The sequence below is a fragment of the Chlorocebus sabaeus genome, chromosome 10 (genome assembly GCF_047675955.1).
Source record: "Chlorocebus sabaeus isolate Y175 chromosome 10, mChlSab1.0.hap1, whole genome shotgun sequence".
NCBI lineage: Eukaryota > Metazoa > Chordata > Mammalia > Primates > Cercopithecidae > Chlorocebus > Chlorocebus sabaeus.
Genome location: NC_132913.1, coordinates 23,232,758 through 23,256,123, shown reverse-complemented (window position 1 = coordinate 23,256,123; position 23,366 = coordinate 23,232,758). Strand labels below are relative to the sequence as shown.

The 23,366-nt window shown below is 39.1% G+C and overlaps 1 protein-coding gene across 1 annotated transcript in view; it reads right to left on the bottom strand.

Annotated features, from left to right (window-relative positions):
* The window catches only part of THSD7B (thrombospondin type 1 domain containing 7B), a 909,295-nt gene that overhangs the window by 37,923 nt on the left and 848,006 nt on the right, over nucleotides 1-23,366 (bottom strand). The window contains exons 19-20 of the mRNA XM_007964862.3: nucleotides 21,236-21,351; nucleotides 18,996-19,113 (exon numbers count right to left, since the gene is read on the bottom strand). Of these exons, the coding sequence (XP_007963053.3) occupies nucleotides 18,996-19,113; nucleotides 21,236-21,351 (234 nt within the window). The remainder of the gene's footprint in view (nucleotides 1-18,995; nucleotides 19,114-21,235; nucleotides 21,352-23,366) is intronic.

Below are 23,366 nucleotides of genomic sequence, written 5' to 3'. Positions count from 1 at the left end.
GTAGAGGTTCTCCATGAGGGCCCTGCCCCTGCAGCAAACTTTTGCCTGGGCATCCAGGCGTTTCCATATATCTTCTGAAATCTAGGCAGAGGTTCACAAACCTCAATTATTGACTTCTTTGCACCCACAAGCTCAGCGCCACATGGAAGCTGCCAAGGCTTGGGGCTTCCACCCTCTGAGGCCACAGCCCGAGCTTTATGTCGGCCCCTTTCAGCCATAGCGGAGCAGCTGGGACACAGGGCACCAAGTCCCTAGGCTACACACATCATGGGGACCCTGGGCCTGGCCAACAAAACCACTTTTCCTGCTGGGCCTCCGGGCTGTGATGGGAGGGCCTGCCGTGAAGTTCTCTGACATGCCGTGAAGACATTTTCCCCTTGGTCTTGGGAATTAACATTAGAGTCCTCATTACTTATGCAAATTTCTGCAGCTGGCTTAAATTTCTCCTCAAAAAAATATGGCTTTTTCTTTTTCTACTGCATCGTCAGGCTGCGAATTTTTCTGAACTTTTATGCTCTGTTTCTGTTTTAAAATGGAATGCTTTTAACAGCACCCAAGTCACATCTTGAATGCTTTGCTGCTTAGAAATTTCTTCCACCAGGTACCCTAAATCATCTCTCTCAAGTTCGAAGTTTCACAAATCTCTAGAGCAGGGGCAAAATGCCACCAGTCTCTTTGCTAAAACATAACAAGAGTCACCTTCGCTCTAGTTCCCAACGAGCTCCTCATCTCCATCTGAGACCACCTCAGCCTAAACTTTATTTTTCTTATCACTATCAGCATTTTTGTCAAAGCCATTCTACACATCTCTAGGAGGTTCAAAACTTTCCCACATTTTCCTGTCTTCTTCTGAGCCCTCCAAACTGTTACAACCTCTGCCTGTTACCTACTTCCAAAGTTGCTTCCACATTTTTGGGTATCTTTCTAGCAGCACCCCAATGTACTGGTATCAATTTGCTGTATTAATCTGTTTTCACACTGCTGATAAAGACATAACCAAGACTGCGAAGAAAAAGATGTTTAATTGGACTTACAGTTCCATGTGGCTGGGGAGGCCTCAGAATCATGGTGGGAGGTGAAAGTCACTTCTTACATGGCAGTAACAAGAGAAAAATCAGGAAGAAGCAAAAGCAGAAACCCCTGATAAACCCATCAGATCTCGTGAGACTTATTCACTATCATGAGAATAGCACAGGAAAGACTGGCCCCCATGATTCAGTTATCTCCCCCTGGGTCCCTCCTACAACACATGGGAATTCTGGGAGATACAATTCAAGTTGAGATTTGGTTGGGGACACAGCCAAACCATATCAGTGGTAAAATTTCTTTCAGTGATAATATAGGCAAGGGCTCATTCTGCAACTCCAGGCACAGAGCTCTTGCATGGAGTGTATATGTTTACACAGATGTTCTTCCCAGAATCACTCAAATCATACAGGTCAGATGTCATTCACATCAAATGTTGTCCCTGCCAGATGAACACATTTGGCACAAGATTTCACATTCAGTTTTGCTTAAATACTCTTCAAGTTTTATAATAACTTTAATGTTTATTCTCTTGACTGAAATACCTATTATCCTAATGTCTTTATAATTACAGGCTGTGCCATCCATCTTTGTAAGGATAATGACAATGTGGTGTCACCTTTATCACAGCCAAAGAGGCTCTATTTCATTATAACCAAATAACTTCCAGTTTGTCTTGAATTGATGGCATGCTGAGGGCCAGTACTATAGAACCATTTTATTTATTTCCATTAAGGTGACAGATAAGTTTTGCTGGACGTAAAGGCAGAGAAAATCTAATAAATGCAAAAGAAAAAAATGATGCTATTACTTTTTAAAATAATGAAGTCTCAAGATCATTCATCGGAAGCACAGCTATATGGTTTCTCTAGCTTTTGGTATCCAAACACAAAGAGATTTCCAGACAATGCCTATTACTTCCAAGAATATTTTTTGAAACCAAGGAACATATAGTAAATCTGTATTTTGATGTATTTTGTGTTTAATTGTTTCATGTTAAAGTTCAACAAAAAATATTGCTAATAAAAGCATGCAAGTGTACGAGAAAATTACTAGACCTGATACTTCTGTTGGGTAATTGTTATCTCTATGTTTCTTTTTCTATTTAGGTCAGGAATGCTTTGATTGTATGAGTTAAAGAACCAAAAATGTATCCCTCAAATAAAAAAATGTGGATGTTCTCAATAAAGGGGCCTGCCACCTCCCAGGGTAGTGGTCAAGTATTACTTGAGATGCCAGATCTCAGAAAGGATGGAATACTCAACCAATCAGCTATCTCTCAGCAATAATTATCCTATCAAGAACTCCGAACAGCAGGTGCCAGAAGGAATTGTTTTGGCAATGATGAGTTTTGATGGGAGAGAGAAAGCAGTGGAGGATGTGGTCAAATTAAAGGTAAAAGTATGGTGTGGTGTGGAACATGAGAGAAAGAGAATTTGAAACTAGCTGATGTGCCAGGTACAGTGGCTCACGCCTGTAATCCCAGCATTTTGGGAGGTTGAGGAAGGGGCATCACTTGAGTCCAAGAGTTCGAGACCAGCCTGGGCAGCACAGCAATACCTCATATCTATAGAAAAAAAATAGAAAGCTAAAAAATAAACCTGATATATGGTGGAGACAGGCCTGGAATGGGCATTAAAAGTTTCTAGTTGGAAACAGTTCTCTCCAATTAACAACTAGTAAATGATAAGACTACATGCAAGTACTTTAACTCCTCTGAGCATAAATTTTCTGTAAAATAAAACTGAGAATACAAAACGTCTTTATTACTTGAAGATAATTCATGTTAGAAACAAATGCCACTTAAAAGTGAAGCTATTTTAAATAGGAATTAAATTATTTTAAATAAATAGTAAAAAATATTTAAATGAGACTTTTTTTCTGAAACTAAAAAGAATGGAAGTGGGTTTATTTCATCCAATATCCACAAGTATATATATTATGATTACAATTATGTACTCATTATTAGGACAAATAACTGGTCATTGATATTTCTTACATAATTTTATGACAGCTGTAAGAGATCTTGATGTTTCATAACTGACTTTCACAGCTTGAACATGAAGTCTTTGGCTGTTGAGTCAATGATCATCAGTTTTCCAAGGGCTCCCTTTATTCTCGGTGTGACGATCACTCCATATTGTATCCCCTTTGTGGTGGACACACATTTAATTTACAGCTAAAGATAGATCAACAAATCCACTGATTTGCAATGACAGAACATGTGTGTTAATGGAGAAAGCTTGTTGACTGGGTAAAGGTTCTGTAAATGATAAGTTTATTCATGAATATTTTGATGTTATGAGGGGTTTGGCTGTCTGTGGAATTCATAATAATGTAGATTCAGGTGAAGAATATCAGATGATGAGGACTGCCTGGATATGTGTCACATAGGTTATACAAATAAAAAGTACTATATAAAAGCAGCTCACAAGGGGTTGGGCACAGTAGCTCATGCCTGTAATCCCAGCAGTTTGGGATGCCAAGATGGGCAGATGACTTGAGGTCAGGAGTTCGAGACCAGCCTGACCAACATGGTAAAACCCCATTTCTATTAAAAATACAAAAATTAGCAGACATGGTAGTATATACTTATAAACTCAGCTATTCGGAGGTTGAGACAGGAAGATTGCTTGAACCTGGAAAGCAGAGGTTGCAGTGGGCCAAGATCGCACCACTACACCATAGCCTGTGACTCCATCTAAACAAAACAAAACAAAACAAAACAAAACAAAAAAAACTTGCGGAATATTTAAAATATAGTAGATGCTTTTATTTTTTTCTTCTTAAACATTTATTTATTTATTTATTTATTTAATTATTTATTTATTTATTTTTTGAGTCGCGGTCTCGCTCTGTTGCCCAGGCTGGAGTGCAGTGGTGCGATCTCGGCTCATTGCAAACTCCGCCCGCCCCCCGGGTTCACACCATTCTCCTGCCTCAGCCTCCCGAGTAACTGGGACTACAGGCACCCGCCACCACGCCCGGCTAATTTTTTTTTTTTTTTTGTATTTTTAGTAGAGACGGGGTTTCACCGTGTTAGCCCGGATGGTCTGGATCTCCTGACCTCATGATCCGCCCACCTCAGCCTCCCAAAGTGCTGGGGTTACAGGCATGAGCTACCGTGCCTGGCCTTAAACATTTATTTTTAACAAATACTCTCATATAAATTCCTAGAACTGACCCTGAAACATGCCTGTAATGAGTACATAAAGCATGCTACCTGTGTCTCCTGTATTTTATTGGGCTTATTATAGTAAATGCACAAAATTATAAAATACATAATTACTCAGCCAGGTCCCAACCCATCAAATCCCTTAACACTGTATCCTGGACTCTTTCTGTTCTCAGAGTAATAGTGAAGCTTGCTGCCATACATATCCTCCTGCTTTCAAAGTCAGAGGGGGAAGAATTTCCTTGGAAACTCTCTGGACTTGTCTTGCTTGGGTTTGTGTTTTCCAATAACAGCATAAGACATGACAATAGGTATCAGCTGACAACTAAATTCAGTCATAAATATTGACAATATGCTGAATGAGCAATGCCCATTGAGATGAAGGAACAGAAGTTGCTCTCTATTCGTGCACTCATCAGGCTACAAAACAGAGAAGGACACTCCCTATAAAATATATTTCCAGTTAAAAAAGACCTAAATCATGGTAGGGTAGATTTGCTATTTGCTAGTAATTCTCCTCTCTGAGCCTTTTCCTCTTTTTCCCTGGAGAATACTGGGACCTCATTATAAACAACATTGATATTAAGCTTATCGTTATATGAGCAATAATCACTAGCAATGAAAGAAAAAGGATTGAATGGCAAGATCTTTAGAAATGGTATACAGGTTGTAGAAACAAAAACAGAAACAGAGGGGCCAATCCTAGTGACTGCATACAGGTTTAAAGCATATCATATCATAAAGACTAGATCATATTCCCACTTAACTAGGCAGTAGTCAAACTTCCCTCTTGAGGCTCCACTGACAAAGTAAATGTAGGAAATTTTAAGCAATTCAAACAAATCTCAAAACTGGTAAACATTTGTCAACGTATACACTTAGAAAGAGAAAGGAAGTCAAACGCAGTAATTCCCTATTCTGACCATATTTTCCAATCAAAGTATCCAGTCACCATGCCCTTTAGAGAGACATGCTGTAAACAACAATTCTTCTGTGGTCCTGACACATAGTCACTGAATTTACTGGAAATTATGGTTTTGATAGCTTCGGCCAATTTGGATACGGCCCAGGCAAAGTATATATGTAAGAGATAACGGAAAAGGAAATATAAGAATAATAGAGAGATTGTTGAAGACGGTTCCTATTGACTGGAAACAAACAGCTCATTGAATAAAATATCTGAGCAATTTACATAAATGTACCTATAAACTCCAGGGCACCGTAAATATATAAAAGCAATAATAGTAGTACATGAAGTAACTTTGAGCTTCCAGCGTGTCTATGAATATCATTATTATTGGCTTGCTTTCCATCCGGACATTACTTCTTTTGAACATAAGTTAAATTTCCAAAGTTTATGCACAATCATTGACAGAAAATGGTCACCCAGAAGCCAACATCTAGAAGGGGTTGGCCAACTAAAACACGATGTAGAATAGGATACAATGTCACTTAACTGAAGTTAATGGTTCCTGATAAGAACCCCCAAATCAGGTTAATAAATAAAAGATTTTCGCTTTCAAGGGATTTATCCCTATGGATTTATTCTTAAGCATTTGGTACCTGTGACCTAGTGCTAGACAATAGCAAATACCAGCGGATGACAACATAAGTGAAAAAGAAGCAAAGGAATACTAACAAAACCTCATTAGTAGATGGTCATATTCAATCTAAGTTAACTTTAGTCATATGTGTTTCTGTGTTTAAGGCATTTTATTGTATGATACCTTTTGTCATTGTAAAAGCATTCCTCATTATGGAGGGAGGCGCTAAATTAATTGAGGGAATACAATGTGTTTTAATATACAAATGATGTCATACATTCTGGCTTAGCTTTTTCTCTTCCTTATCCTGCTTTCTTCACTTTCCTGCCCCTGATAGTTCCTCCCGTTACTCTCCGAGCCACATAAATCACTTTAACAACCCCAGTTTCAGGCTGAGTTTAGGACATAGTTATTAATATTATCCATTAACACATGATAAACTGAGACTCAGAGAATTTAAATATTTTTTGTGAAATGATACAGTAGAAGGTTTGGAACAAAGATTTGTCTTGCTCCAAAAGTATATGCTTTCCAATAGATCTCATCTAATCCATTTCTTAGGTATCAGATACTATGCTCTAGTTATTAGGCCACTCGAACTAGTTTGAGAATTGCACTTAGATCTATCTTTTGCAATAAATTTGTTATATGTATTTGTACACTCCATATTTTCTTTAGCAAAAAGTAATGAAGGTGACTGTGCTAACACCTTTCTCCTATGACAACTTTTTTATTTGCTTTCAGGTACTCATCAGAGTAAATTTCTGAAAGTAGTCGAAAATCAGGTTGTGTATAAAATGCTCAATTAATTTCATGTGGCTCTTTAGGCAGGACATCTACTAAAAAGTGGTTAAAGCTGTACTTTTCATTTCTCTTTTTTTTTTTTTTTTTTTTTTTTTTTTTGAGATGGAGTCTCGCTCTGTCGCCCAGCCTGGAGTGCAGTGGCCGGATCTCAGCTCACTGCAAGCTCCGCCTCCCGGGTTCTCGCCATTCTCCTGCCTCAGCCTCCCGAGTAGCTGGGACTACAGGCGCCCGCCACCACGCCCGGCCAGTTTTTTGTATTTTTTAGTAGAGACGGGGTTTCACCGAGTTAATCAGGATGGTTTCGATCTCCTGACCTCGTGATCCGCCCGTCTCGGCCTCCCAAAGTGCTGGGATTACAGGCTTGAGCCACCGCGCCCGGCCACTTTTCATTTCTCTTAACAAATATCAGGAATTTTTATCCAAGTTCATTTTAAGTGCAAAATTTATTTTAAATATTACTGGTGGATATAGATTTGGAATCAAGGCTATTTTCTAGTATAGCGGAGTGGAAGAAAATTACGGTCCTGATCTGCAGCCTACAGACAGCTCTTTAGCACGTGTGTGGTGTTAACACAGCAGTAATTCTACACCAAGAGATACAGTCCATGAGCTTCCCCTATAGAGGAATTCCTTGGCTTATATGAAAATTGCTTCAGGTCTCCAGATACCCTGTTATCCTAGAGAAGATCCAACTTAAGATAAACATTCTATAGGCTTTTCAGAGCAAAACAGACTCCAGTCCCAGCCAGGATCACATCTCTGCCAGGTACATGGGAAGTAACAAGACCACCAGTTTAGAAGTCAAGGCCGTGCTGTCAAGGGACTTAGATATGTATTTGATGGCAGAAGATTAGGCATTTCTGACATTGCTTGGATATGACTCCAGACTTTTCAGTAGTAGAGTATGTATATGCATTCTGACCACTTACTTTCAGTTCTATTTTCAAAAATCACATTTCAGTTCCATTAAAAACTAACACAACTTGAGGGACCACTGTAATATCTATAAACAGCAGCAATACCCACAATGAGCCACTTCCATGGGATGCAAGAGGGTCAGAGAGAGTGAGTTTGCAAATCTTGGAGCTGATATTCCCACTCTTTTTAGAGAAAACCATCAGAGTCACACATTACCTCTGTAAGATTTGCAGCTATTAGATAAACTACATAATATGCAACATTATTGGTTGTGAGGCAAGAACCTATTTACAAGGTTTAAAATTCAGGGGGACTTCTCAAAGCTTTAATATATCTCACTGTCCTTTGCATTCCCACCTATGACCCATTTTCTCTGCTTATTCTCAAATACACCTATAAATTATAATAATTTTTATAGTGATATAGCACGCAACCCAGGGCCATGTACACAATAAATGATACAGAGTGTCAGATGTACAGGATCACAGTGGAACAAATGGGGTCTTTGGAGACACCTGAGCTTGGGTTCAAATCCATTCTCCACAACTGACAAGCTATGTAACCTTGGGCAGATTACTTCAGTGCCTATCATTACATCTGTAAAATTAGGTCTACACTTCATAGTACTGTTGTGAAGAATTACTAACATACTCCTAGCATCAGTAATTATACCCTTGACCAACAGGTATTAAAAAGCAATCACTCTCATATTTCATCATTTTATAGATAAAAACAGTGCAAGAGAGTTCTGCACAGGGTAAGTGAGCAGTCCAACATCCTACAACTTGCCATGGAAAAGCTGACTTTAAAACCCAGATCTCTGAGCTTCTTGTCTATTGTTTTTCTTTCATTCCACCACCTAGCTTCTTGTTCTTTTTCCATAAGAACTAACTACTTTATACAGTAAATAAGTCTGAATTATTACAACAGACTGTCCCCAGTCAAGAATACCACACATTGATCAAATTGGATGCAGACACCAAAAATTAAAGTTACTGACTTGCCCTTGAAACCTAAAAAAAAAAGCTGGAAATCACAAAGTTGTTGTTGTGTTTTGGAGTTAATACAAAATTATTTTCTCATTATGGGCTAGAGTCGACAGAAAAATTATATGCCATCTGGGAAACACAAGAAGTAGGCTGGGTCATATGCTATAAAAATATTATAAACTCATATGCATTAAATTTAAAAATATAAAATACAAAGAAATTCTAGTCTGGATTTAATAACATTCTTAGAGTGTTATCAGTTAAATAATTATGAATAATTCATGATATGCTAAATTTAGAGAGTTCTACATCCTACTGAACTGATGAAAATTAAAGAGACAAAAAAAACATGACTAATCCAAATATTAAGCTCTTCTATTACAAGCTTTGATCTTTGAAATCTATCTAAAAAGATCCCTTAGTGGAAGCTTAGAATCAGTCTCTCTCTAAATTGAAATAAATTGGATTCAAACTGTTCTGACCTTGAAATCTTTAACACAATTAAAAAGTATATGCCAAGCATCAGGTGTACATTAAAGAGGCAATCCAGACGCTTGGAAAATAAAGTAAGAGCTCATTCAAAATTTCCCCTCAGATCATTGCAGTTCTGTGGGTTCGATGATGAAGTGTGGCTCATGGGGAAGCATCAGGGACATCCAGCACACCAGGTTTTGCTCAACAACTCTGCAAATGCAGAAACAGAGATAATTGTGTGAACTTTTGTTTTTGATAAAGACATCAGCTGAGAACTGCAGCTGCTGAAGTTTGACTCCCAGGTAACTCGCATGCCCACTTTAATGTGACTAAATAAACTCTACCTCTTCCTGTAGTCTCTGCCTACAACCTATTCGAAAAGAGAAAGCGGCTCCTACACAAGACAGTTGCTGGCACTTTGTCTTAGAACAGGCAAGCTGCTGATAGTTTCCTAATGATAGTCTCCAACCTTTGTAGCTCCACAATTTGGTCTCTTAAACAAGTTCATCTGTACCATACATTCCTGCTTCTGATTACTGCTATTCATTTACTGTTTGTTTTTCAGGTTGTGCTCTATGAGGATTCAAGCATGATTTAAAGACAGAATTATCTTATTTTAATAATATTATTCTCTACCACAGGAGTGATGGTTAGGGAAGAGTGGTGCCATCAGACTGGAGCAGGAAGGCTGGAATGGGGAAGACATTTGGGGATGGTGGGGAATAACATGATACACCCACAGAGGCTGCCTTGGCACAGTCTTGAGGGTATGTGCTTAAAAATTCAAGGGCCATATATCCTATTCCTCTTTGTACCACTCAATTTTGTTTTTAAAGTTGGAGACTTGGGCTGGGTAGGGTGGCTTATGCTTGTAACCTCAGCACTTCGCAGGGCCGAGGCAGGCAGATTACTTGAGCTCAGGAGTTTGAGACCAGCCTGGGTAACATGGCATAACCCAGTCTCTACAAAAAATGCAAAATTTAATCAGGTGTGGTGGCATGTTCCTATAGTCCCGGCTACTTGGGAGGCTGAAGTGGGAGGACTGCTTGAACCCAGGAGGCAAAGGTTGCAGTGAGCCAAGATTGTGCCACTATGTTTCATCCTGGGCAACAGGATAAGATTCTGTATCAAAAAAAAAAAAAAAAAAAAAAAAAAAAAAGATAGAGGTTGGGCACAAATAAATACAAGTAGAAAATACTCTTTATATTTTTGTCTGAAGGTCTTAACATGGGACGTTAAATAGAACAGGTAGTCAAAAAATGCTTGTGAGATTGAACACTGAGCAGCCTAGCAAAGAAAACACTAGTCACAAGAGCTATAGCACCATCCTGCCCAAATATTATCCTACTAGACCCTTAGAAACTAGCCAGAGGTGATATGTAACTAATGCCATACTTACATGCCAATAGACACCATCTATATGATTTCTAAGTACTTTATGCAGCCGGATTTCTTCACTAGTCTTTCTGTGCCTTAGTTCACATAAGGACTTTTCTTGTGAAATCTGTGTTTTGTTTTTGTCTTTGTTTATTATTCTAACGATTGGAGAAAGGTGAATTTTAGCTCAGACTATAGCTGCCTAGAACTCCTGAATAGTAGGATTCAAATTTGCATGGGTTTTTGTTGTTTGTAGACAAACAGGGTCTAGTAGACAACAGGGTCTGATGAGTCCACAGCACTACTAGAACTGTTTACAATTTTTAAGTGATCTTTTAATACTAACTTATGGTTTGGGGTCTTATTCGTAAAGGCTTGCAATCTAGTATGCAAGCTCTTCCCTTTTCAGCTTTCTTTTTATGGTCCAGAACCATCTAGGCAATGACAATAATAAAATTTTTTCAGTGTGCCAAGAACTGTGTTTCAACTGTGAAGATTCACCCATGAAGAATACAAACAGGGTCACTGGCCCCTTAGAAAGATAGACGTGAAAATGGATTCAATTCGTGCATGATAAAAATCGTGGGAGGCAGTCACGGGGATGATGGTGAGAGGCTCCATGTAAGGAAAAGTGGCAAGGTGAGAAGAAGCATAATTTGATCAAGGGTGTGATTGAAATGTAGTATATTGGAACTGACAGAGCTGGCAGGGCAGTACAAGGTGATGGAGACAGCACAGGTGAGATCATGAAGATTCCCGTGGGCCATATTCACAATACAGGACTTTATTCTTTCTTGCCTTTTCCATGCTATCCTTTCTTACTGAGAGAAACAAACATCCCAGCAGTGGCCCTTGAGGACAACACTGTAGTGCTTACGGCAGTGGGATATCCAGAGTGGGTCTCTCTGGACAGAGGAGCAACCAACTTTTTCAATGAAAGACATCACTGATGCAAATAACACCTCTCATTTGTATGTCTTTTGTGGATTCATCAATGAACATTATTACTAACTTGTTAGTTTACTCTCTGTTGTCCCTAAAATAGATTTTAAGCTCCATAAAAATAGGGAAATTGCCTTTTTTTCCCCCAGTGCTGAACTCGCAGTACATAAGACTATAACTGACACGTATGTATTTGTTTATGGATAAATAAATAGATGAATGACTTATATGTCAACATAAAAACACTTGGTCAGATATTCATTTTTAGAATATCACATAGGCTACGAATATAGTGTGTAGAATTTGGAGGGGGTAAAAGGATAAGATATAAAATTGACAGATGAGGGTGACTGTGTCTATGGAATAATTTTTAAAAGATCCTATGGAATCTCCAAAAATCCTCTCTTCTACAGACAGGTAGAGGAACATCGAGGAGAAAATTCACATATACTAAACACTCATGATGTGTCTGTTACTATGCCAGGTGTCTTTTAATACTTAATTTCATTTAATTCTCAAAACAAAAACTAAACCACTAACATGTGCAAAATTCCAATTTATAGATAAAGAATCAGAGACTCAGAAAGATTTAGCTAAATGTACATGCTTAAACAGCTACATTCGAACTTAGATTTATACAACTTTAAAGTGGATGCCCAGTGGAAACCATGCCTGGCTGCCTCTGAAAACAATTGACAAACTATTGGTTAATCACTGTCATCTCGGTCCTAAGACCTGTCATTTCATTTCCACAAGCTCTTTGCTCTCATTTGTGCAAGAAATTACATATTATTGTTGGACATTGCAATTCCCATGTTTTCATTATGAGTAACATTCTTTGTAGAAGTAGTTGTCAATTTTTCTTAGTCACATTTTCCTAATATGTACCCTGGTTACTGTTTTTGGCCCTGCCCTCTCTAGGACCTTACAGTTGAGTTCACAGCTGAGCTCCTTTTTAATCATGAGTCATACCTAGTTTCTCACACAGTCCCAACTAAAGAAGATAATTATCAACAACATCAGCACATCCATTTGTGAGTAACTTATAGATGAGTCCATAACTTAGTGCCAGTGGTCCAATATGAGAACTTCTAGAAAACTGCTCTCAAATCTCTGTGGTTGACAATCAGATCAAGGTCCTGGTATCCCATCCTCCCCTCCCAACGATGATCTCTCCAAACTGCAGTTCTTCTTCCCATCTCCTCCTCTGTTTAATTTGCCTGCTATGGTTTGGATGTGGTTTGTGTCCACCAAAAGGCGTGCCAACATTTGATCTCCTTTGCAGTGGGGTTGGGAGGTTAGGACTAGTGGGAGGTATATGAGTCATAGGTGAGCATTCCTCATTAACAAATTAATGCCCTCCCCTGGGAGTGAGTGAGTGCTCACTCTTGCAGGAATGGATTAACTCTTGCAAGACAGAATTGTTAAAAATGTGTGGCTTTCTTGGTTTCTTGTTCTTGTTTTCTTTCTCACCATGTGACTGTTTTGCACATGCCTGCTCCCCTTCCACTTTCTGTCATTAGTTGAAGCAGCCTGAGACCCCCACCAGATGCGCTGCCCAATCTTGCACCTTCCAGGCACCAGAATCATTAGCCAAATAAACCTCTTGTCTTTATAAATTACACAGTCTTAGGTATTCTGTTATAGCAATACGAAATAGACTAACACAGAAAATTGGTACAGAGGAGTGAATTCTGAAAATATGAAAATGATATCTGAAAATGTGAAAGTGGGTTTGGAACTGGGTAAAACACACACAGGCTGGAAGAGTATGCAGGGTCAGGCTAGAAAAAGTCTGCATTGCCATAAATGGAGCAATAAGTGTGATTCTGATGAGGTCTCAGAAGAAGACAAAATGATGAGGGAGAGTTTGGAACTTCTTAGAGACGGGTTAAGTGGTTGTGACCAAAATGCTCACAGAAAGATGGACAGTAAAAGACATGCTGATGAAGTCTCAGATGGAAATAAGGAACTTATTGGGAACTGGATAAAACACTATCCTTGTTACACCATAGCAAACAACTTCGTTGCATCATGGTCATGCCCTACAGCCTTGTGGAATATAGAACTTAAGAGTAAAAGAATAGCATACCTGGTGGACGAAATTTCTAAGCAGCAAAGCTCAGGTTGCTGCTGCTTCTAACTGCTTATAGTAAACTGCTAGAGAAAAGGGAAGCTGAGTGGAAAGATTTGGAAAATTTGTAGCATGGCCATGTGGTAGAGAACGAAACAGTATCTTCAGGAAAGGAATACAAGAACACTGCCAAGAGACCCTTTGCTAAAGAGAGTAGCATGGCTAAAAGGGAGCCAGGTGGTAATGGTAAGAACAATGGAGAAAAAGCCCTGAAGGCATTTTAAAGATCTTCTTGGCCAACCCTTCCCATCACAGGTCCAGAAGTCTAGAAGGAAAGAATGGTTTCAGGGGACATGACCGGAGCGCCACAGCCCTGCGTTGCTGCAGAGATCTGCTACCCACATCCCAGTGATTGCTGCTGGAGCAGCCATGGCTCAATCTTCCCTAGATGTAACCATGCTGTCACTCTGGAGAGTCCAAGCTATAAGCTTTAGGAGCATCCACATCCACATTACTAATTTTGTAATGGGAGAGCAGTGAAGGTATGTTGACTTCCACCTAGATTTCAGAGGATGTGTCAGAAAGCTTGGGAGCCCAGACAGAAACCTGCCACAGGAGTGGAGCTGCCACAGTTTCCACCATGGCAAAACCTAGTAGATTTCTGGAAGTAGGGCTGCCCTGGGGACCCCAGACTGCAGAGCCATTGGCAATGTGCAATGCCCACTTGAAAAAGCTATAGGCATTCAACTCCAACTAGCGAGAGCAGCCACATGAGCTGCACTCAGCAAAGCCATAGAGGTGGGGTTGCCCAAGGCCTTGGGAGCCCATCTCTTGCACCAGTGTGCCCAGGACATGAAGTCAAATGAATCTGTTCCAGAAATTTAAAATTTCATGCCAGTCCTGCTATGTTTTATACTTTCCTGGGCCCTGTCATTTCTTTATTCAGACCTATTTTTCTATTTTTTTTTTTTTATACTTCAAGTTCTAGGGTACATGTGCACAACATGCAGGTTTGTTACAAATGTATACATGCGCCAAGTTGGTGTGCTGCACCCATTAACTCATCGTTTACATTAGGTATGTCTCCTAATGCTATCCCTCCTGCTCCCCCCACCCCATGAGAGGGGACGTTCCCCACTCTGTGTCCAAGTATTCTCACTGTTCAATTCCCACCTATGAGTGAGAACATGTGGTGTTTGGTTTTCTGTCCTTGCGATAGTTTGCTCAGAATGATGGTTTCCAGCTTCATCCATGTCCCTGCAAAGGACATGAACTCATCCTTTTTATGGCTGCATAGTATTCCATGGTGTATATGTGCCACATTTTCTTAATCCAGTCTATCACTGATGGACATTTGGGTTGGTTCCTACTCTTTGCTATTGTGAAAAGTGCCGCAATAAATATACGTGTGCATGTCTTTATAGTAGCATGATTTATAATCCTTTGGGTATATACCCAGTAATGGGATGGCTGGGTCAACTAGTATTTCAAGTTCTAGATCCTTGAGGGATCGCCACACTCTCTTCCACAATGGTTGAACTAGTTTACAGTCCCACCAACAGTGTAAAAGTGTTTCTATTTCTCCACATCCTCTCCAGCACCTGTTGTTTGCTGACTTTTTAATGATCGTCATTCTAACTGGTGTGAGATGGTATCTCATTGTGGTTTTGATTTGCATTTCTCTGATGGCCAGTGATGATGAGCATTTTTTCATGTGTCTGTTGGCTGCATAAATGTCTTCTTTTGAGAAGTGTCTGTTCATATCCTTTGCCAACTTTTTGATGGGGTTGTTTGTTTTTTTCTTGTAAATTTGTTTGAGTTCTTTGTAGGTTCTGGATATTACCCTTTGTCAGATGGGTAGATTGTGAAAATTTCCTTCCATTCTGTAGGTTGCTTGTTCACTCTGATGGTAGCTTCTTTTGCTGTGCAAAAGCTCTTTAATTAGATCCCATTTGTCTATTTTGACTTTTGTTGCCATTGTTTTTGGTGTTTTAGTGATGAAGTCCATGCCCGTGCCTATGGCCTGAATGGTATTACCTAGGTTTTCCTCTAGGATTTTTATGGTTTTAGGTCTAACATTTAAGTCTTTAATCCATCTTGAATTAATTTTTGTATAAAGTGTAAGGAAGGGATCTAGTTTCAGCTTTCTACATATGGCTAGCCAGTTTTCCCAGTACCATTTATTAAACAGGGAATCCTTTCCCATTTCTTGTTTTTGTCAGCTTTGTCAAAGATCAGATGGTTGCAGATGTGTGGTATTATTTCTGAGGGCTCTGTTCTGTTCCATTGGTCTATATCTCTGTTTTGGTACCAGTACCATGTTGTTTTGGTTACTGTAGCCTTGAAATATAGTTTGAACTCAGGTAGCATGATGCCTCCAGCTTTGTTCTTTTGGCTTAGGATTGTCTTTGTAATATGGGGCTCTTTTTTGGTTCCATATGAACTTTAAAGTAGTTTTTTTCCAATTCTGTGAAGAAAGTCATTGGTAGTTTGATGGGGATGGCATTGAATCTATAAATTACCTTGGGTCGTATGGCCATTTTCACAATATTGATTCTTCCTATCCATGAGCATGGAATGTTCTTCCATTTGCTTGTGTCCTCTTTTATTTCACTGAGCAGTGGTTTGTAGTTCCCCTTGAAGAGGTCCTTCACACCCTTTGTAAGTCAGATTCCTAGGTATATTATTCTCTGTGAAGCAATTATGAATGGGAGTTTGCCTGTTATTGCTGTGTAGGAATGTTTGTGATTTTTGCACATTGATTTTGTATCCTGAGACTTTGCTGAAGTTGCTTATCAGCTTAAGGAGATTTGGGGCTGAGGCAATGGGGTTTTCTAAATACACAATCATGTCATCTGCAAACAGGGACAATTTGATTTCCTCTTTTCCTAATTGAATACCCTTTATTTCTTTCTCCTGCCTGATTGCCCTGGCCAGAACTTCCAACACTATGTTGAATAGGAGTGGTGAGAGAGGGCATCCCTGTCTTATGCCCATTTTCAAAGGGAGTGCTTCCAGTTTTTGCCCATTCAGTATGATATTGGCTGTGGGTTTGTCATAAATAGCTCTTATTATTTTGAGATACGTCCCATCTATAACTAGTTTATTGAGAGGTTTTAACATGAAGGGCTGTTGAATTTTGTCTAAGGCCTTTTCTGCAAATATTGGGATAATCATGTGGTTTTTGCCTTTGATTCTGTTTATATGATGGATTATGTTTATTGATTTGCATACGTTGAACCAACCTTGCATCCCAGGGATGAAGCCAACTTGATTGTGGTGGATAAGCTTTTTGATGTGCTGCTGGATTTGGTTTGCCAGTATTTTATTGAGGATTTTTGCATTGATATTCATCAGGGATATTGGTCTAAAATTCTCTTTTTTTGTTGTGTCTCTGCCAGGCTTTGGTATCAGGAGGATGCTGGCCTCATAAAATGAGTTAAGGAGGATTCTCTCTTTTTCTATTGATTGGACTAGTTTCATAAGGAACGGTACTCGCTCCTCTTTGTACCTCTGGTAGAATTTGACTGTGAATTCATCTGGTCCTGGACTTTTTTTGGTTGGTAGGCTATTAATTATTGCCTCAATTTCAGAGCCTGTTATTGGTCTATTCAGGGATTCAACTTCTTCCTGGTTTAGTCTTGGGAGGGTGTATGTGTCCAGGAATTTATCCATTTCTTCTAGATTTTCTAGTTTATTTGTGTAGAGGTGCTTATAGTATTCTCTGATGGTAGTTTGTATTTCTGTGAGATTGGTGGTGATATCCCCTTTATCATTTTTTATTGCGTCAATTTGATTCTTCTCTCTTTTATTCTTTATTAGTCTTGCTAGCGGTCTATCAATTTTGTCGATGATTTCAAAAAAGCAGCTCCTGGATTTATTGGTTTTTTGAAGGGCTTTTTGTGTCTCTATCTCCTTCAGTTCTGCTCTGATCTTAGTTGTTTCTTGCCTTCTGCTAGCTTTTCTATTTTGGAATAGGAATGTTTACAAAGGCCTATACCACCATTGTGCTTTGGAAGTAAATAACCTTTTTTTTTTTTTTTTTTTTTTGGTAGACTCAAAGCTGGAAGAACTTACTTTCAGTCTTAGATGAGACTCTGGATTTTGGGCTTCTAAGTTGTTACTGAAACAAGTTAAGACTTTTAGGATTATTGAATGGAATGGCAGTAGTTTGCATGTGAGAGGAACATGAGTTTTTAGATTCACCGGTGGATTGCTATGGTTTGAATTTGGTTTGTTCCCATCAAAACTCAGATCAAAATTTGATCCCCTTTGTGGTGGTCTTGGTCAATGAGGTCTATGGGGTGGTGTGTGGGTCATAAGTGCAGATCCCCCATGAATGGATTAATGTCCTCCCTGGGTATGAGCGAGTTCTCATTCATTGAATAGATTCATTCCTGCAACACAGGGTTATTTCTCTCTTGCTTCCTCAGTTTCTATCTCTTGCTTCCTCTTTCATGATGTGATCTCTTTACAAACACCTTCTCTCCTCTGCTTTCTGCCATTAGTTGACACAGCCTGAGTCTTTTACCAGATGCAGCTGCCCAATCTTGAACCTTCTAGCCACAGGAATCATAAGCCAAGTAAACCTATTTTCTTCATAAATTAACAAGCCTCACGTATTCTATTACAGCAGCACAAAATGCACTAAGATGTACTAACAGTGTACCAGGATTTCTCCCTAGGTCCTTACTCCAAATTTTTGACATGTACCTTATGATATATTGCAACTGTACTTTAGGACCAGAGTTCTATCCTAAGCCAGCTCTGTTTTATGCTATGGTCTTGTTGCTTTCTCTCCCGTGGACCCATGTCTTGATCCCTACTTCAATCTAATGACTGGAATGCCATCTCCATTTCCACTTACCTGTCTCACTACTGAGTATCAGTTGCCTTCTGCATTCCTTGCCATGGTGCATTACTTATCCACTGGGATTCTGGGATTGTGTAGTAATGATTTCTGTTTCTTCCCCAAAGATTTATACTCCCTTCCCTTTATAACATTATCGCTGAGATGTGACTGACAACTCAGAAAGTACATTTCCTTCCCTGCCATCTTCCAATAAGTTGGAAATGTAGAGCAATTTTGTCTAATATATATGTAAGAAATGTATGCTGCTTCCAACCCAGTTCATAAAATCTCCACAGTGCCAAGTGATATCACCATCCAGAGTAACTTGGTCCTGTTAAAGTGGCAGAACCTCTGTGAACTTGTGTCCTTGATTTACATTTTGAAGCATAAAGCCCTCTATTTATGTGGGTGAAAAGCAAGTCTCTAGTCTATTATGTTCAGCCTAGGGTGTGCTTTGGGGGTTTACAGCTTTACTTAATAATACAACTTTAGTTAAATAATACATACTACTTTTTCCAAAAAACCACTGAGGCCAACATGTTTTTTCAATTTGTTGAGCTTATGACCTTCTGAATAAACACTGTCCCACAGATTCCTCAGCCTCTCTGGAGTCTGCCACTGTTATCTGGTCCATTCTGCAACCTCTGCCTCACTCTCCTAGACTGATATGAGGCCAGGCTCTGGTTTTCTTACCCTGTGGGTCAGTTTCATGTTGACTTCAACTGGGTCCCACACCCTATGCCATTTATCAAGCTATAGCATACTGAAAGATATTTAGAAATCCTATACTAGTTAGTGGGAAACATGGGGAAACCAATACCTCCATGGCCACAAGTCTGTGAACACTCTGTCCAAGCCGTCCACCCTGAGAGCTGACAGTTGACGATGCATTCCACCAAGCAGGGAATGCTCATTCTCTGGGGCTTCTCCAAATTACGCTGCAAATGGAAATGAAACACAACTTTATTGGAGGAATCACTCTTTAGTCAAATCACTGTCCTTTCGCGGGAAAGACTCTCCTTTACTCTGTGATACTAACCTTTCCATATTTCAGTGGGGAAATATATCCTTTCTTATATAAACTGGTGACAATCATAGAAAATGATTGCCCTTCAATTACCAAATAAAAACTTGTCAGCCCAAATCTCTTTTAATAAAATCCTAAACTCCATTAGGCTGCCAGGAAAGCAGAGGTGTCTCATTACACAGAGATCTGTCCTGTTGTTCAATCAGCAAGGAACCAGAAAGACACTTCAATACCAAATTCAGGCACTTTGTGCTTCTGAATAGGCCAAAAGTACATAGAGGGCCAACACAGAAAGCCAGCTAAGCTAGAAAATAAATAATATGGGGATAAAAATACAATCAGAATCCCATCTGAAGTGCATAAAAAAACCTGGGCTAAAAATAGAATCATGGTCGTAACAATGGGTCAGGTTGATGATACAGTTTATTTTTTTTTCTTGTCCTCTCTGAAACCAGCATCTTGGGAAATGGTACAAATTTTCTAATGGCCAAGGTAGCAGAGGTCTTAGTGAAAGAATAAAACACCTGAGAAACACAGAAAGAATCATAAAAAATTCTGCTCTAGGAATAACACACTATTTGTGTGCTTACTTAGGAAAACTTGGACATTCAATGTGTGTTATATGTTAGCAATACTCTCACCAAGCTAAAATTAATGATTACAGTGCAATGACTTGCCAAGTGGGTGAAATGGATATTATTGTAATGAGACCTATAATCTGTCTGAGATATATGGATATTCTAGTCATGTTAATAATTTGAGATTTTTAAAAACTGATATTTTTTACATATTTATCGGGCATATGGTATCTGGAAATCACAGAAACTGACTTTCTGTTAATGAATAGTTTATAAATTTTTGTATCAAAAGAAAATACTCATTACATACACTAAATAAACAATGCTCACCTATTGGGAGTTGTAGATTAATGATTTTTTTTTTTTTTTTTTTACCCTGAAACAGTCAACTTCTTTAGAGGCTGATTAAACAAAATAAATGTCAAAATAAATCATGGTATACAGCACTCTGCCCTGTATCAGTCAGTTTCAGAATCTGACCAAATGGAAATCCATTTCAGATGTTCTGTTCTTAGGATTGGTGACATAGTCTGCAACTGCTCCGTTGGTTTAAAGAGCATGAGCGTGTTGTGACGATACTTAACAGAGCGAAGTCAGGATAGGTGACAGAGGTTTGTCTTGTTTTAATTCCCACTGATGTACTCCACCTCTCTTAAGAGAAATGCCACCAATTTTCATTTTGCCAGTTTGTTAAAGAAGTTTCTGGGGAAATGTGAGTTAACTGGCCCCCTTTTTCTAATTTATTGAAAGATTCTTTCAAGTGATTCTTGAAGTGTGATAGTATCTTTACTTCTATTAAACTGCCTCCACAGTGGTTTTCATTTACTTGTTGACAAGAAAATGCCAAGTTCTTTGGAAAAGTTCTGACTATAGCTTTTGTCTGAACTCCATATAGTTTGGAACAGAGGAAAAAAAGGAGGGCAATAAAATTACAAACATTCAGAACCCATTAATTTGAAACTTTGTAGGGATGCATTTTAATGTAGGTTGCAAAGAAAAATCTCTGCTATTTATCCAAATATTATCTGCTTAAGCAAACTGACATGATTCTGTAATGGCAAGTGTCCATGTTCGTCTTCTATGCAAGGGACAGTATTATCACATATGCAAATGGATCACCTGTCCAATACAAAAGAATCCTATTTAAATATTAAAGTCACCCCAAGGTCAACAGTTTGGCAAACAAGTACAGTTAAATAACATTTTACAAGTAATAAAAACATATATTTTTAATGAACCCATTTCTCCACTACAAAAATGACCTTTCCCAGTCATTTTGACTAAATTCAAAACTAGTGAGCTATAACCGTACTATACTGGTACCCTTTACTCTAACTGAACCTAAGCTGAGATGAGAAGAAATTAGTCTGTTATCTATATTGGACCTCATGGAACTGCAGACCAATATTAAGAAAAACAAGTCTTGGATGTGAGATACGAATATAAACACATTACCTGCTCACATTGGTCCATGCTGACTGGCTTGCCATCACTGCGCACACAGCTTAGTAGGCGGGTCCTGACGCCTTGACCACAGGGTGCATTTTCACTCAGCTGGCATGTGCTCCACTCTACAGGCATAGGATCACCCACACTGAGTTTCAAAATTATGGCCATGTGAGCAAAATACAACAGATCTTTGATTATCTGCATTGGTGGAGGATAGTCCACACATAATCCTAAAATCATTTCCAGGTAGCTTTGGGAAGCATAGTGCAATGCCTTTATTGCAAAACAAAAACCAAATACACAAAGAAAAGTGAGTTACCTGCTTAAATTTGCTTTCCAGAGATAAAGAGCCAAATGGTTTGTTAGAAACCATCTCATGCTTGGCTGAAGTAGAAGAGGAAATATACTATCCAGGATGGTGAAGAAAAACCACTTTAGAATCAACTATTTGTTTAGGATAATTGAGAGAAAAAACAACCCAGAAATGATGCCAGTTGCTATGGTCCAGATGCTTGTGTCTGCCTGCAAAATTCATATATTTAAATCGCAACCCTCTAGGTGATGGTATTTTGAGGGAGAACCTTTGGGAGATAATTAGAACATGGGAGTTGAGCGCTCGTGAATGAAATTAGTGCCTTTATAAAGGAGGCCTAAGGGAGTTTGTTTGCCCCTTCCATCCCGTGAGAATGTAGCTAGAAGGCACTGTCTGGAGATACAGGCCCTCCTCACTAGATGCTGAATCTAGTAGCACCTTGATTTTGGACTTCCAGCCTCCAGAACTATAAGAAATACATTTTTGTGTTTTATAAGCTACATAGTCTTTAGCAATTTGTTATAGTATCCAGGACAGACTAAGACACCAATCTTTTATGTAAACTTGAAAATGTTTTCAATACTAAATCCAATCATTTAAACCATTTAGTGCATTTGATACAGAATAGTCAAAAGAGATGCTCCAGGAAAGAAAGAGGGAAAGGCACACAAAACTGCATGGACTGTTACAGAAACTATATTTTTTTCAAATTATTCTATCATGAGAAAAAGTTTTACAGATTTGGCTAGTCATATTACAAACTAGATGGTGAAGAATTAGAATACATTATCCCATAGTTAATTTGATTTTTTTTTTTTTTTTTTTTTTTTTTTTTTTTGAGACTGAGTCTCACTCTGTCGCCCAGGCTGGAGTGCAGTGGAGCAATCTCGGCTCACTGCAAGCTCCGCCTCCTGGGTTCACGCCATTCTCCTGCCTCAGCCTCCCCAGTCGCTGGGACTACAGGTGCCCGCCACCACGCCTGGCTAATTTTTTCTATTTTTAGTAGACACGGGGTTTCACCGTGTTAGTCAGGATGGTCTTGATCTCCTGACCTCGTGATCCACCTGCCTCGGCCTCCCAAAGTGCTGGGATTACAGGCGTGAGCCACCGTACCTGGCTGTTAATTTGATTTTTAAACAACTGTTATTTTTGGTGTCAGTAGAAAGGAAGACCCTTGATCATACAAAAACTCATTAAGGAAATTTTCCATGTTTGGTAGATGATCTAGTAGTTTAATAGGAATAGAATAGCAAACCCATGTATAGTAAAATCAGTCTTTCAAAGATATGCTCTTCCAATAAAGCAAGTTTTATTGTATTTCTGAAACAGTACTATAAAAACCAGAGATCTTTTCTCTAAAGAAAAAGGACAAATACACCAGGTCATCTTCACCCATGAAGACAATCAGCCCCACAGAAGTCACTATGAGGTTTTCCACAAGAGGAATCTCAGCAGTCAACGTGACTGTGGTGAGGATTTTTATTTTTTTTTATTTCAGAAAAGGCAATTACCTTGCCTCTGCAGGCATGTGGTGGTTTGGTTGTCAGTATTGAATTCAATGCTGTGACTTAACATGGTTCCACATTTTGCAGCATTTTGGAATGTCTGCTGCTGCAGGGAATGGCAAGGAGCAGATCAATGTAACCATAACAGTCCTCTAGTTTTAGACACTGAGCACTGTGGTGCCTGGAAAAATGCTGAGCAGTGGCCGAACAGCTAGACTTGATGGAATTCCCAGTGCCTCGAAAACATCCATGACCAGCCAGCCCTAGCATTCATTCTTATTCAGACCCATACAGAAAGTACATCACAAGCTCAGTTTTC